We start from the raw sequence: 14,497 nt of genomic DNA, 5'->3' as shown, positions 1-14,497 counted from the left end.
TTTTAAACACTAGCGAGTTGTCCAAGTCCCCATGGAAGAGAAACGGAATGGGACACTGCCATCTTGTGCGCACTTTGGGGAAGAGCATGTATTGATTTTTTTTTTTTTTTTTTTTTTTTTTTGAAAAGCCTGAATTGGCTCTAAAGAAAACACAAAACACAAAAGCTTTAATCAAATTAGACTTTACGCAAAATATTCTGGATTGGTTTTAAATATATATATATATATATATATATATATATATATATATATATATATATATATATATATATATATATATATATATATATATATATATATAGGTTAAATCACTGAATGTGTTGAAATGTTTCCAACAATCAATAATGTTTTAAAAGAAAAAAAAAAAGATAAATCTATTAAAAGAAGAACAATATATCTACAAAAATATCATTCATATAAAGTGAAAATACATTCATGGGCATTTAATGACCAAATTAAATGTAACTGAAATGTTAAACCACACAAATAAGTACAAATCTACATGAAATAACATTTAATCCTGAAAACCCTTTCATAATTTACATTTAATATATATATATATATATATGTATATATATATATATATATATATATATATATATATATATATATATATATATATATATATATATAGATAGATAGATAGATAGATAGATAGATATATAGATAGATAGATAGATAGATAGATAGATAGATAGATAGATAGATAGATAGATAGATAGATAGATAGATACTAATGTAGGTAAAACAGCACTAGGTGAGAAGATTTGGGAAATGCATGGAAGACACAAAGCATGCAGGAAAACCGCACATGGTACAGATAAACCTGCTGATTGTTTCTCTATATCGGCCGTTTATTCAGTCGATTCATTTTCTCCAGGAGCCATTGGCAATGCTGATCAATACCTCATGATGTGGTTTATATGGCCCTGTCAGAGACAGAGAGAAACATTGATGTGACACAGATCAGCTTCACTCAACACATTGTGTGTATAATGTTCATTAACCCTACGCAAATTGCTATTCATATATGCTGACTGTTCTCGTGTCGTAGTGGTTAGATCAGCTGGTAGGTACTCTGGCCTGCGGGAAAACCGTTCAAAATGTGCATTTCTTTTTCTTCATGAATAAATATTGATTTGCAGGAAGTACACTATTTCCAAAGGCAATCATATTGCTTGTATCAACACCGTCCAGTGAAAGCGCTGTGGGTAGATTGAGTGTGTATGTGTGTGTGAAAATTGCACCAAAAAAAATGATGAATGTGTCATTTTATAAAAAGTGGCATGCTATCCACACACCCTTTAGACATAAAGAGGGGAATATTATTTGTAACCCACACAGAAAAATATCAAATATAGTATATTTGGTATAAAATGATTACTATAAATTTTATTTTTATTTATTTTTTGGTAAAGATCAGTACTAAACAAAACAATGGTACTTTAAATGTAAAATCAGGGTTCATGATGTTAAATGTCAGATTTTTAGTATTAGTAAGTAAAGAAAATTTAAGGCAGGGGTGTCAAGCTGAATTCCTGGAGGGCCAGAGCCCTGCAGTGTTTAGATCCAACCCTAATTAAACACACCTGATCCAACTAATCAAGTCCTTCAGGCTTATTTGAAAACTGCATGGCTTATGTGTTGGAGCAGGGTTTAAAAAAAATTCTTCAGGGCTCCAGGCCTCCAGAAATTGAGTTTGACACTCCTGGTTTAAGGAATAAATTAAATGGAGCACAATCCATCAGTTTCAAAATGTAAATGTCTTTTATTAGCAATGCTGAAATGTTTGAAAATACAGCTTCTGATAGATCTGCATTACTTTAATTTAATGACTATATATATATATATATATAATGCCTTTAATTAACTTTAAACCAACTTTATGGATTTAAAACTCTGCTCCTATTTAAGACTTTTTTAGGCTTTAATTTGTGGAAGGGTGAATTTTAAGACTTTTTAAGACCAGCAGACCTGAAAACTTCACTTTATGCAGACTTTAAAATTAGTTTAGTACCAGTATTTTGGGATGCACAAGGTAACCCCTTATCAGACCAGATTTTACAATTATATACAAAAGGAGACATCATTTTTTATAGACAAACTATTTGCTATTGTAATATTTTGTAGTTTGTTACTTTCTATAAAATGCTGTACATTTCTAGTACACCTTTAGTAAATTTATAGTATTATAGTATTGTTCTTTTTTTTTAACCTATTTTGTGTGACTTATATACACAATTTGTATCTTTTGTCTGTAAGTCTTTTTATCATTGCTATTTGATTGTTCTGAGATAACTCTTTGAAATGTTTTCAATCAGTTCAATAAAAGCAAAAAAAAAAAAAAAAAAAAAAAAAAAAACTATATAAAAAGAGTGCAATAAAACGACTGCCTAATAGACCGTTACCTTTAACCCCTGAATCTTGTAGTTATTTAACTGTACATTTCACCTCAGAAAGATGTAAGAAAGCTGAAAAGGTGACTTAAAATATAGTACTTATACAATTCAAATGTTTATATATTTGGCAACGTCTTAATATTCAACTCAATATTTCTCCAAAACTGTCTGTGTTCGATGGTATTGATATCGTATATTGTTTAGTAATGTCTTGCTTCAGTACAGTGTCCTGATGAAGGGTTCGATGATCTCTTAGTAATGTCTGGCAGCATGGCGAACCTCACGGACGCGACATCACTAAAACAGTTCGAGGAATTATTAAAAAATAACAACAAGTAAGTGAAAAATAACAACAAGTAAGTGAAAAATAAATCCCTTTTTAAGTCTTTCAAAATTTAATTAATATCGAACAGATATGTAACTCATTTAACATGTATACACGAGAATGAAACGTTTATAGAGTTGAGAATGAAATAACCGATGGCCCGCTCAGATAGGGTAACGTTTAAGTACATGTGATGCAAATCTATATCGATGGATTAATATGATCTACATCACGTGATTATGGACTGATTGTTTTAATATTCAGCTCTCTGTAATATGTCTATTTGTTTTTTTAGAAGCCTTTGGAAATTCATGAGGTTGCACTCAAAGTCTGATGTTGTTGTTATTATGAATATTAGGCTTATAACTTATTGGTCTTTTCTCATAACCAGACCTCTTTAGGCTGAGTTAGCATTGTTTACTATGTCCCTAAACGAATCCTTGTGTCCCTCATGTCAGTCCAAACCTGTATGTTAAATCCGAAATAGCATGGGTCAGTTTGATTCTTCATTGAATACTGGTAACGTTAGAGCCTGTTCATCTGGTGTCATTGTTGAGGAGCACTATAAACAGACAATTAAATGATTCTGTGCAGGGTTCTCCAAATAGGTCCTGCAGATTTTATCACACCTGAACACATCTGCCTGGAAGTTTCAAGTAAGGTATACTAGTAAGACCTTGATTAGATGGTTGAGGTGTGTATGATTAGAGTTGGACCTAAACTCTACAGGACACCAGCTCTCCAGGACCAAGTTTGTAGACCCCTGGTCTAGATTCACATTTAAATAAATTGTAATTCAGATCTACATGGATTTGCTTTAAATCTGTATTTCCCAAAAAAAAAAAAAAGAAGCAATTTCAGCTTCTGTGATCCAGGTTTCTTTTAAGCTCAACATCATTGCTTCTCTGTCCTCTGTCCAGGTCCCTCACCGTTGTCCATTTCCATGCAGCATGGGCTCCGCAGTGTTCGCAGATGAACGATGTGATGGCAGAATTAGCCAAAGAGCACAAACACACCATGTTTGTGAAGGTATGGGTACCACTGACACTCACGGCTATTCTGGAAATCATTTCAACAATAACATTCATGCTTAATTTGTGCAAATTGTGGTTAAATGCCGTTGTGGAGTGTAGTTTCATTAGCAGAATTGGTTAAAAAGAAAGCTTGTTTCCAGACAAGTTTCCCACGGACTCCAGTCACCTCCAAATCATACCTGTGGCTAGGAAATGACCTCTCTGGCTGCTAAAACCAGCAGAGCTGTGTTATGAATTTTTTCATGCATTGTTATCTGGCCAGTTTGTATAAATGCAAATGACAGAACTCTTTCAATGAAAGTATAATGAAAAAAATAAATATTTACATTTTTTAAGATCTATGGGAACACCTATTACTTAGTGCACGTATAAATTATTGATTATAATTAAAAATTGCATTGGATTTTAATTTAATATTTGTATTTTAACAGGTTTAAGATATATCATTTTTATTTACTTTATTAAAGTCATTTTTTAATGGAATATTTCATTGTTTATCAATGATTTCCAATTCTGTGATCCAGGCAATTATAGACAGCTAAAATCAAGACCCATCCCATGGTTTTTCCCATTTCTGAGACCGTTTTACTGGGAAATATTTCATAGATTCACAAAAAGTGAAGAAAGATTGTGACTTTGTGTTTAAATTATTATTTTTCCAGAATATTTTTTTTTTTCTGTTATTTGGTAATACATTCTTATATGAACTTAAAATGTATGATTTCATTTTTATTTTTATTAAATGCATTTTCTTATCCCAAATAAATGTGTACAATATCTGATGTATCAAATGTTCCTGTGTGCACCGGGCTCTTACTGATGGTGAAACGGCTGTAGCTCCAGTAACACAGATCCAGCTGCTCTCCTCCCTCTGCTCCGGCTCACAGTGGAGCACATTGAAATGCCTCGGGCTCTGAATGACTTTACCTTCCTCATGGCCTTAAACCAGCAGAGAGAAATTTGTCCTTCTGTTAATGGTTAACACTGCCTTTCATCACACAGTCGGCAGAGCAGAAGAGTTCTTCAAGCAAAAACTGCCCTTTTATAAGCTATATGGAATAAATGATGTGGAATTCCTTAGAAAACATTCAGAATGGGAGATTTTCTCTTTGCTTTTAATTTGAGTTCTTTTAAGAAATTCATTTTTAAGTTCAGTTTATGTGTCCAGAAATGTAATTTCAATAATTATCATCATCAGAAGCAAATTAATTATGAAGTGTGTTTTACATGTTGTAGCTGTGGCAGTGGAGTTTAGATTTGTATTAGTTTTCAATTTCATGTGAAATGTTTTGTGTGTGTGTGTGTGTGTGTGTTTTCTGTCATATGTTTCTTTTACTGCCATATAAACTGTCAGTGCGTGTGTTATATTTGACATGTTGATGCGTGTGATGTTTTATTAATGTGAATTATAAAGAATCATTAGTACAGTAGTTCTCTCTCTCTCTGTTTTTAGCTGGAGGCAGAGGCAGTCCCGGAGGTTTCTGAAAAGTATGAGATCACTTCAGTTCCCACCTTCCTCTTCTTCAAGGTAAAACTTCCACGTTTGACTCCAGCTGTGCTCACATTTACCTAAAATTATTATTTTTATATAATAAAGGGACGTTTTTAGAGAGTAGGAGGTTAATTTTGCCACAAATAGGAACATTATATTATATATGATTTAAACCTTTTAACAGACTGCAGACTTACAATTTAAAATAACTACTTTCTGTTTTAATATATATTTAAAATGTTAGTTATTCATGTGATCAAAGCTGCATCATTACTCCAATCTTCATTGTCATGATCCTTTAGAAATCATACAGATAAGCTGATTTGATCTTCAATGTTGGACTTTTTTTTTGTCGAAAACATAACTTTTATTTTTCTTATTTTTTAGGATTCTTTGAGTTCTTTGAAGGTTCAAAAGAACAGCATATATTGAATATATTTATTCATATTTTATGACATAGGTTTAAATCTGGTTCCTTGCAGAATGTTAAAGTGTTACAAAAAAGTTGCATGAATTATTCTATTAAAATTGTATTTGTTTATCCAAGTTTGTTTTAATCATAAATAGACCAGGTCACCGAAGTAAAACTGTGAACAGCAATTCAATAAATGGATTGCTTCTTTCCCAAAACATTCAAAGTGACTTATTTAAATTACAAATGAAACCATTTTGTATGTAAAATTAGTGACTTACTCTATGACTGGATTGTGAATGTTAGGCTGTGATATTATTGGCTAGTATTAATTATCCTCGCCTACACAGCCTTTCTCACTTTAGAAGAAAAGTTGTTTCAAAGGCAGAGAAAGTTAACACATTTAAATAAAAGAATTGAAGACCTAATATGTCTTGTTCTTTGTGTTTCATAAAGCATATCTAGGCCAGGTTGTGTTTTTCAGTACACACAGCTTGTATTTATGTTAGGTGTGCTGCGGTAGTGTTTAGCGTTTATTTAGCAGAGGGAGGCGGGGTTAGAAAAACAGAGCCTGTTGGGAAGCTTGAGTTTAACGATCAAGTAATGTGAGCTGCAAAATCTCCTCGTGTTAGAATCAAGCAACTGAGAAATAATGGGAGGTTAAACAAACACACGGCTTGGCAAGACTTTCCCTCTCTCGGTGTAACATGTCAAAGAACCAGGAGAGCCTGCGGCCTGTTTACTCTCTCTCCCTCCAAACAATCTAAACAAACTGGCAAGCATCCTAAAAAATTAATGCTTTTTTTTTTTTTTTTTTTTTTTTCTTCCTCCCTCTCAATCTATCACTACTCACTCTTGAGTGTTTTTTATTTATTTGTTTACCGACAACCCTTAGGGCGGTGAGAAGATTGACAGGTTGGATGGTGCGCATGCCCCTGAGCTGACCAATAAGGTGCAGCGGCTGGGGTCCGGTGGGGGCGGGGCTGCCAGGGCGGGGGACGTCCCTAAAGAGGATCTCAACGAGAGACTGAAGAGGCTGATCAACGCCGCACCCTGCATGCTCTTCATGAAGGGATCGCCCCAGGAGCCTCGCTGTGGTAAACACGCGCGTATATACTCACTTGCATAAATTAACACGGGGTCAGCAACTGTTGGTGATGGAGTGACACAAATCAAAGTTGCATGAACAGGACGGAAAGAGAAGTACATTGCATCTTTCTTAAGAGCGATGGACAGTCAGTATAGATGAACCACTATATTCCAAGTTCCACCAAAATACAGCCTGGCTCGGTTTGACCCAGAGTTTCTAACTTGATGATCTGAATAGCTCCCGTTGCAATCAACGAAGATTCTGCAGCACAGGGCAATGTGCATTCAGTTACTTTTTTGTCATATTGCACCTCTGCTTTCACGACTTCTTGGGTGTTTTGAGCTGTGTGTATGGCAGTGATTCCCAGACTTAAATATGTTCTTGAATGAATCAACTGAGATATTAAGTTAATCTTTTTTTGAACCGTTTAACACTACATTTGCATACTAATGGTTCTCTGGTATTGTTTAATGGTTGCATGACATGCAGATAAACAATATAAAATATGCAATTTTATTAATGCTTTTTATCCAAATTGACTTGCATTCACAGTCTGTGGAAAGGATCCATATTAATTGAAATTCTCTTGACGAGGCTACTGGTCGATTTTGAAGCAGCCACAAGTGTGAACAACCACTTTTGTTTATCAAACGTTGGTTGATAAGCAATCACTCTAAATTAGGAACATATTCTGCTTTTGTAAGTTAGTTATACTCATTAAATCCTCACAGTGAAAGCTTGAGCACTTAATAAGGTTTTATTCTTTAGTTTGTTTAACTTTAGGCTGTTAGCTTGATCTTGCTTATTTCTGTTTGATTTGCTGATTTTCTGGCATGCTTTTTTTTCTTCCTCATGTAAAAGATGTGTGGTGTAGAGTTGGAAAACATCCTCGTATTAATTTCACCCATTTTTAACAAAATACTTTTTTGATAGTTCAAAGTGCATATTTGGTCATGGACTGAGGTGCAGTTTAGCGCTCAACGTTTTGTCTGTGTAAAGAGGAAGGTCTAGGGGAATGCTGGCGTTTGCCATCCTGAGATCAAACTAAAAACGATATTGAACTCTAATCTCAAACGTGATGTTGAGCTTTCAACGGCTGCCAGCTCCTCCAGCTCTGCTTTATTAATAGAAGATCCTCCGAGTTTACGCCGCTTCGTCTCTGAGCCCGGAACCTGTTGCTCGGCGCCGTTGATGTTATTTGAAGCCGTGCTAGGTGTCAGTGGGTCGGTCCGACTCGGAGATATTATAATACTGAAACTTATTGATGTTCTCATTCACTTGGCTTATACCCAAATCAAGAAATAATGCACAGAGAGCGAGCCATGCCTGTTGGTAGCGTGCATTGGGTTCTAAATGTAAACACGCTCTTTCGTTCCAATGCAAGCGTCGAGCCAAATGATCAAGTGTTCAGCTAACGCTAACTCTAAAGCAGTTATACATGTCAAATTAAAAGGTTAGGGGTCCATGTATCAGTTCAGATCTCTCAGCCTTTCTCGCTCAGAGTGGGTTGTCCTTGAAAAGAGGAACAATGCTGTAACATCGCCACTTTCCTGGAGCAGAGTCGGCGAAAGTGAACGGTCTTCAGCCCCTGTAGGTGCAGGCATAGAGGGGGAAAGAACTCTGCAATCAATGCAGCATGGCTGGTGGAGTTCGCCCGGAGCCAGAGAAAGCAGCTGCCCGCCTGTTTGCCCGCTCTGATAGAGTTGAGCTAATATACCAGCAAATGCATAAGCACAAGTGAGGCGCCTGGAGCTGTTTTATAATGAATTCCCTCATGAGCCACACAAGATGAAAATGGGTGTTTTACTGCAGGGTCTACACAGACTCTACACATCACCTTGCACATCCTTCTCTCCTGATCTTGTTTCTTTCTCTCGCTCCCTCCTCCTTGTGCGCCACTTCTCTTGCTTCTTGTTCTCTTTGTCTCCTTCCATATAATATCCCTCTCTCTCTTTTTATCTTCTCTCATTTTTGACTTGTATCGGCTCATAGGAACAGAAGTATTTAAAATTCAGAAATCAGAAAACTGTATTGTACAACTGTGTTATAGCTTGTTGCCCAATATTGCGTAGTATCTAAAATGGATGAGAGGGTAATTATGATTGCAGATAGCAGGGTAGTTGTGATTTCTGGATATTTCACTCACTGTGGGACTAAAACATACAAAAAAACCAACAACTTTTGTTGCCATTACGGAGTTATTAATCTAAAACCATAAAAAAAAAAAAAAAAAAAAAATAGATCAGCAACATCTATCACAATAGTTTAACATGAATTGCTACTAAAATAATAATAATAATTATTTTAAAAAATTACATTTATTAAAACCATATAATACATATACCAACCTAAAAATAATAAAACAAAAGCACAACAGAGTTACTAAAACCTTAATTGATATTAAAATGGAACATGTATAAAAAAAAAAAAAAAAAAATGAATTGACTAACCGCACACAAACACACACACACACACACACACATATAGATAGATAGATAGATATTTAAACACATTTATCTGTTTATTTTATTTATTTATTTCCTCCAAACTTTAAAACAAGTGCAAGGTAGTAAAATGTACACAGTCAAACCAAAAAAAGTTAACTTTAAACAAGAAAATGCAATGATAAATCACAACTTTTGTCATTGTGGTGACGTTAAAATATGAATAGGTTTATTTGCTTTTATAAAATGTTTAGTTTCTTTCTTTAAAGCTCTTGATTTTAATTTTGCAATGACAAATGAAAACATTAGTTGTCATTGTAATGACATTTGAAATATAATAGTTTGCTTTTTGTTTCTTCAAAGCTTTTAAATAGGTGCAAGCTAGTAAAAAGCACACTGCAGTAATGATACTCTTTTTAACCTGTTGCAGGTTTTAGTCGTCAGATTGTTCAGATTTTGAAGGACCACAGTGTACAGTACAGCAGTTTTGACATCCTCTCAGATGAAGAGGTTCGACAGGGACTCAAGACCTACTCCAACTGGCCCACTTTTCCGCAAGTGTACGTCAACGGAGAGCTCATCGGAGGACTGGACATCGTAAAGGTACGAGAAATCCCGTTGTCGACGAGATACGAGAAGAAACTTTAACATTATTGATGGCATTCAATGAAAATCAGGGCATGGCAGTGTATTTTAGATATTTCCCTATTTTTCCAAACACCGATTTCTTCATTGCTTGATGGTTGAGCGTTTTATCCCATGCGTATTATCTTAAATTGACTTTTGATGCAGTGTGTGTTCTCAGCTTTCTGTTATTAGCTTTATGTTGCTTTACATTCCCAGCGAGCTCATACTGCTTAAATCAAGCAGAGCACTCCTGCTGAGAGAGGAGGGCTGGATCAGCCAGCATCCATCCTCTCTCTTCCCTCTGGAGTCCAAGAGGCCCTTCCTCATTAATATACTGCATTTACCTTTCCAGAGAGGTAAACTGTCTCAGCAGGGAGCTGTTAGTTATGAAAGGAGAGTGTGCATGTGGGAGTCAAGTTGAAAGGGATCGGGATTCAGAGATATTTGATATCCTCCACAGGAGCTGGTCGAGTCTGGTGAACTTGAGAATACTTTCCCCAAGACCGTCTCACTGGAAAGCAGGTAAAGACAGATACACACTCGCTCAAACAGCCCCCTTCAGTACAACTGGACTTGTTTAAACACTCTTTTCTGACAGGCTGAAATCTCTAATCAATAAATCACCCGTCATGCTCTTCATGAAAGGAAATAAAGAGGTGAGTGGACTAAAATGCTCTCATTTTTTCCCTTTTCTTTCTAATGAAACCCAGTTTAAAAGAGTGAGGAGAAAGCAGGGGCTGTTAAAGGGATAAATCACCCCCCAAAAATTTCTAATTTATTCAAGCTCTTGTTATTCCAAATCAATATGATTTAATAGGAATAGGAAAAAAAGCTATAAAATATAAAAACAGACCAAATTTCAAGGAGTATATGGCAGATAATCCAATACATTGAATGCCATTCAAAATTAACGGTATAGGTTGAAGAAATGAATATTTATACGCTATGCAATCTCATGTAAATTACTACTACTAGTATTATTATTGTTATTTTGTAGTGCTATTTCAGTTTTATGTTCTTTTAGAATTATATATATATATATATATATATATATATATATATATATATATATATATATATATATATATATATATATATATATATATATATTCAGTTTTCAATTTAATATTAATGTAGTAATTGTATGTGATTTTTTCTTTTCATTAAAAAATATTTCTGTTTTTGTCCAATTAGTTTTAATTTTACTTTAATGTTAGTTTTATTGTAGTTAGTGTTTCTAGTCCTTCACCCAGTTGCCAAGGCGAAATAAGTTAATCTGATATTTATATTTTATTTCAACTTCAGTTAACAAAGATCTTTTATACGTTTTAGCTAACAATACCATCACTGTTATTATTATTATTAGATTAATAAAAAAATAAAAAAGAATGTTCTAAAATAATAATGTGAACATTCTGCTGAATGTCTTCCTTTGTGTTCCACTGAAGAGAAAATGTAATAATTGTATTGTATTCCATAGTAGATGGATAAATTGATAAATTATTGTTATTAAATATAAAATACTTTGTATATAATTATTTTAGAGCATGCTTTGAAAACATTCTGCAAAATGTCTTCCTTTATGTTCTAATGAAGAAGAAAAAAAGTCATGAGGTGGGTTTGAAAATGACATAAAGGTGAGTAAATAATTACCAAAAGATCTGTTTTTTTGGGTGAACTTTTCCTTTACAGTAAAAAAAAAAAAAAAACCTTTCACAGGGATGAAGCAGTGCTGGAAATCGTTGTCAGGCGGCTCTGGCACTGATAGAGCTGCGTTCTCTTTCATTAAAGGAGGAGAAAGACCCCTCACCTCCCTCCTCATAACTCTATTGATCTTTAACACTCACACATGAAAAACATTCTTTGCAGTAGTTTAAAGTCTTTCCTCATGAGATCTCTCTTTTCTCTCGTCTGACTGGTTTCTCTCTCTCTCCGTCTCTCTTGTTCTATTACCTCCTCTTTCTCCCCTAGTTATTGAGACACACTTCAGAATGTCCTTTGTAGGTGGTTGTAGTTGTAAGTTTGGTTCTGTGCTGGTTTGAGCTTCTCCAGTAGTCTGCATGTGTTTTGGTGGAGTTGAAAACGTGCTTCCTCTGATTGGCTTTCACTTTACTCCAGCCTTTCATGATGTTCTAGCGTTTTCACCCTCCTGACTCGTGTCTTTGTGAATACTCAGGCTGCCAAATGTGGATTCAGCCGTCAGATCCTGGAAATAATGAACAGCACGGGGTGAGAGAATCTTTTACAGCGTTATCTAATTAAGACAAACACTCTTTTTGGATAATATTCTTAACACGAATTATGAATTACTGAAAGACTAAATGTATGTTAATATAGTAACAAATGTTTTTTTTTATTTTTACATTTCAGAGTTGAATACAGTACGTTTGACATATTAGAAGATGAAGAGGTGAGAGTTCCTTCAGTTTTAAGTTTGTCTTTCCATTTTTAGTAAATGTTTTCTTGCCATAGACGCTTCAAGAACAACTGTGTTACAAATCCTAGTGAGATTCTTACATACTGAGAACTGAATAATGAACTGTTAAACCAGTTATGTTTAGAATATGATTTTGTTTACTATGTAAATGTCCCTAAATAAATAGTTTGTTTGTTGTGTTTTTAGGTTAGACAAGGACTCAAGACATACTCCAACTGGCCGACGTACCCACAGCTGTACGTTAAAGGGGAACTGATCGGAGGACTGGACATAATCAAGGTGAAATGCATAAAAGCATTTTACATCTCCCTACTAAGATGATAAAGATGCATTTAGAAATAAGCACTACAAATAGCACTGCAATTGTAATGTTTCAGCCTAAATGAATGTCAATAATGCTAGATTTCAGGAAAGAAATCTGTATAGAATGCTATCATTTTATTTTTATTTTTTGATTGCTTTCCGTAGTATACAGGTTTGAAAAGCAAAATATATTACCTATAGTCAATATGTTTTAAAGGTTTTTTTTTTTTTTTTTTTTTAAAGAAACTCAAAAATAAATATTGTGAAATATGAATTCAATTTTAAATAAAATATTTTCGTGTGTGTGTATGTATATGTATATATGTGTATAAATATAAAATGTTTTATTTAAAATTGAATTCATATTTCACAATATTTATTTTTTATCAAATAAATGCAACCTTGGGGAGTTTCTTATAAGTATATATATATATATATATATATATATATATATATATATATATATATATATATACACACACACACACACACACACACATATACATATTTGTATGTATTCCTGTGATTCATGCATCCTTTTTGAGTGGAAGCATTAATAAACCCCCTTTTTTTTCTTTCTTTTTTTTAAATCAGACCCCAGACTTTTGAATGGTAGTGTAAGAGTTAACTCATCTGCCTGTAGAGATGTACTGTGTTCTGCAGTAGTTGTTTTTCCCCAGCAGAGGGTAGATGAAGCTCTGTAACTAACTGACAGGACCATCTCTGAACCTAAATATTAAGGTCTTTGCATTAGTTATCCAGCCAATTGTTATTTATTTTAAAGAAATATCAAACAAAATATAGCATGAAGAAATTAGTAAAAGTGGATGAACTGTAAAGGTGTTTCATAACTGATGGGAAATGTGTATATTGTTAAACAGGAGCTGAAAGAGAATGGTGAGCTGGTATCGGTGTTGAAAGGAGAAAACTAAACCACTCCAGCACTGAAGAACATGCCTGTAACCTGCACCGCTAACCTCAGGAATGGAGGACTCACGTTATACTTATTCCATCCGAGTTAGCATTTTATTAGGAAATTACTCATTTTGTTGATCCTATGATGTAAATCCAAAGAAGCTTATTGTGTTCTAATCTGTTTTTGTTGCACTGACATGTTTTAGATCTTATTCATACCTGGTATTTACATCTGTCTCTGGTAGTCTGAATAAAAGTGGACAGCCGAGATTTAAAATGTCGGCAGGTATTGATGTGTCTTAAATATGTCTGCTGTGACCACACATTTTTGCCAAATCAAATAGTTTAGAATGACATTATCCATCCCATTAAAACCAATTTCAATAAAAATTATATTGGGAAAAGACTTATGCATGTATATGTATGGGCATTTTCTTATTAAACTGCAAGTAATTTACTGTTTTAACAAAATTATTAGATGTTAGTTGGGTAGGCAATGTTTTACGGTTTTCTGTGATGTGTCCGTGTGCATTTTCCTTTATATTTAAAATATTTATGTCAGATCAGATGTTTATGTCATGTAAACTTGGCTTTAATTCAAGTCCTGTCAGAGCCAATGAGTTTTTTGATATGTGACCTCTTTAATGAGTCTGTCAATGATGGATGTATCATTCACGATCACGTCCACTGGCTTTAATTAATGTGATTCTTGAGCTTTTCAGACAGAGTAACTCTGCCAAACTCTTGGGGACAGGAAGAACTGTCTTATTGTGATTAAAGATCCATAAATATTAATCAGCAGACAACCCACACCTCATCTGGCTTTGAGTCGAGAGCGTAGAGTGCCAATTATGTTACTCTCACACACACACATAACTGAAGCGTTCCCATGAGAACCCGATTGTTGTGTTGTGGAAAACTTTTAAACACATTTCCCCACAATAGTACACTCATATTTACTGATGCGTTAACTGAAACGTTTGGCCACCCCGTGTTCGTAGTCATCATGCATAACCACC

The 14,497-nt window shown here is 34.3% G+C and overlaps 1 protein-coding gene across 2 annotated transcripts; it reads left to right on the top strand.

Annotated features, from left to right (window-relative positions):
- Positions 1-2,605: 2,605 nt before the first annotated feature.
- LOC128025492 (glutaredoxin 3) lies at positions 2,606-13,884 on the top strand. 2 transcript variants are annotated; one of them, XM_052611906.1, is made up of 11 exons: positions 2,606-2,734; positions 3,645-3,753; positions 5,212-5,286; positions 6,558-6,759; positions 9,627-9,799; positions 10,284-10,345; positions 10,422-10,479; positions 12,000-12,052; positions 12,194-12,233; positions 12,447-12,539; positions 13,445-13,884. In XM_052611906.1, exons 1-11 carry the CDS (start codon positions 2,658-2,660, stop codon positions 13,493-13,495), a joined length of 993 nt encoding a protein of 330 aa, XP_052467866.1. In that variant the 5' UTR covers positions 2,606-2,657; the 3' UTR covers positions 13,496-13,884. The 2 variants fall into 2 exon arrangements, with proteins under 2 accessions (XP_052467866.1, XP_052467867.1); XM_052611907.1 differs by having other exon boundaries at positions 2,724-2,755.
- Positions 13,885-14,497: the final 613 nt, after the last annotated feature.

The sequence above is a fragment of the Carassius gibelio genome, chromosome A12 (assembly GCF_023724105.1).
Source record: "Carassius gibelio isolate Cgi1373 ecotype wild population from Czech Republic chromosome A12, carGib1.2-hapl.c, whole genome shotgun sequence".
In the NCBI taxonomy this organism is placed as follows: Eukaryota; Metazoa; Chordata; class Actinopteri; order Cypriniformes; family Cyprinidae; genus Carassius; species Carassius gibelio.
The sequence above is the reverse complement of the archived record's forward strand: the minus strand, read 5'-3'. Positions and strand labels throughout refer to the sequence as shown.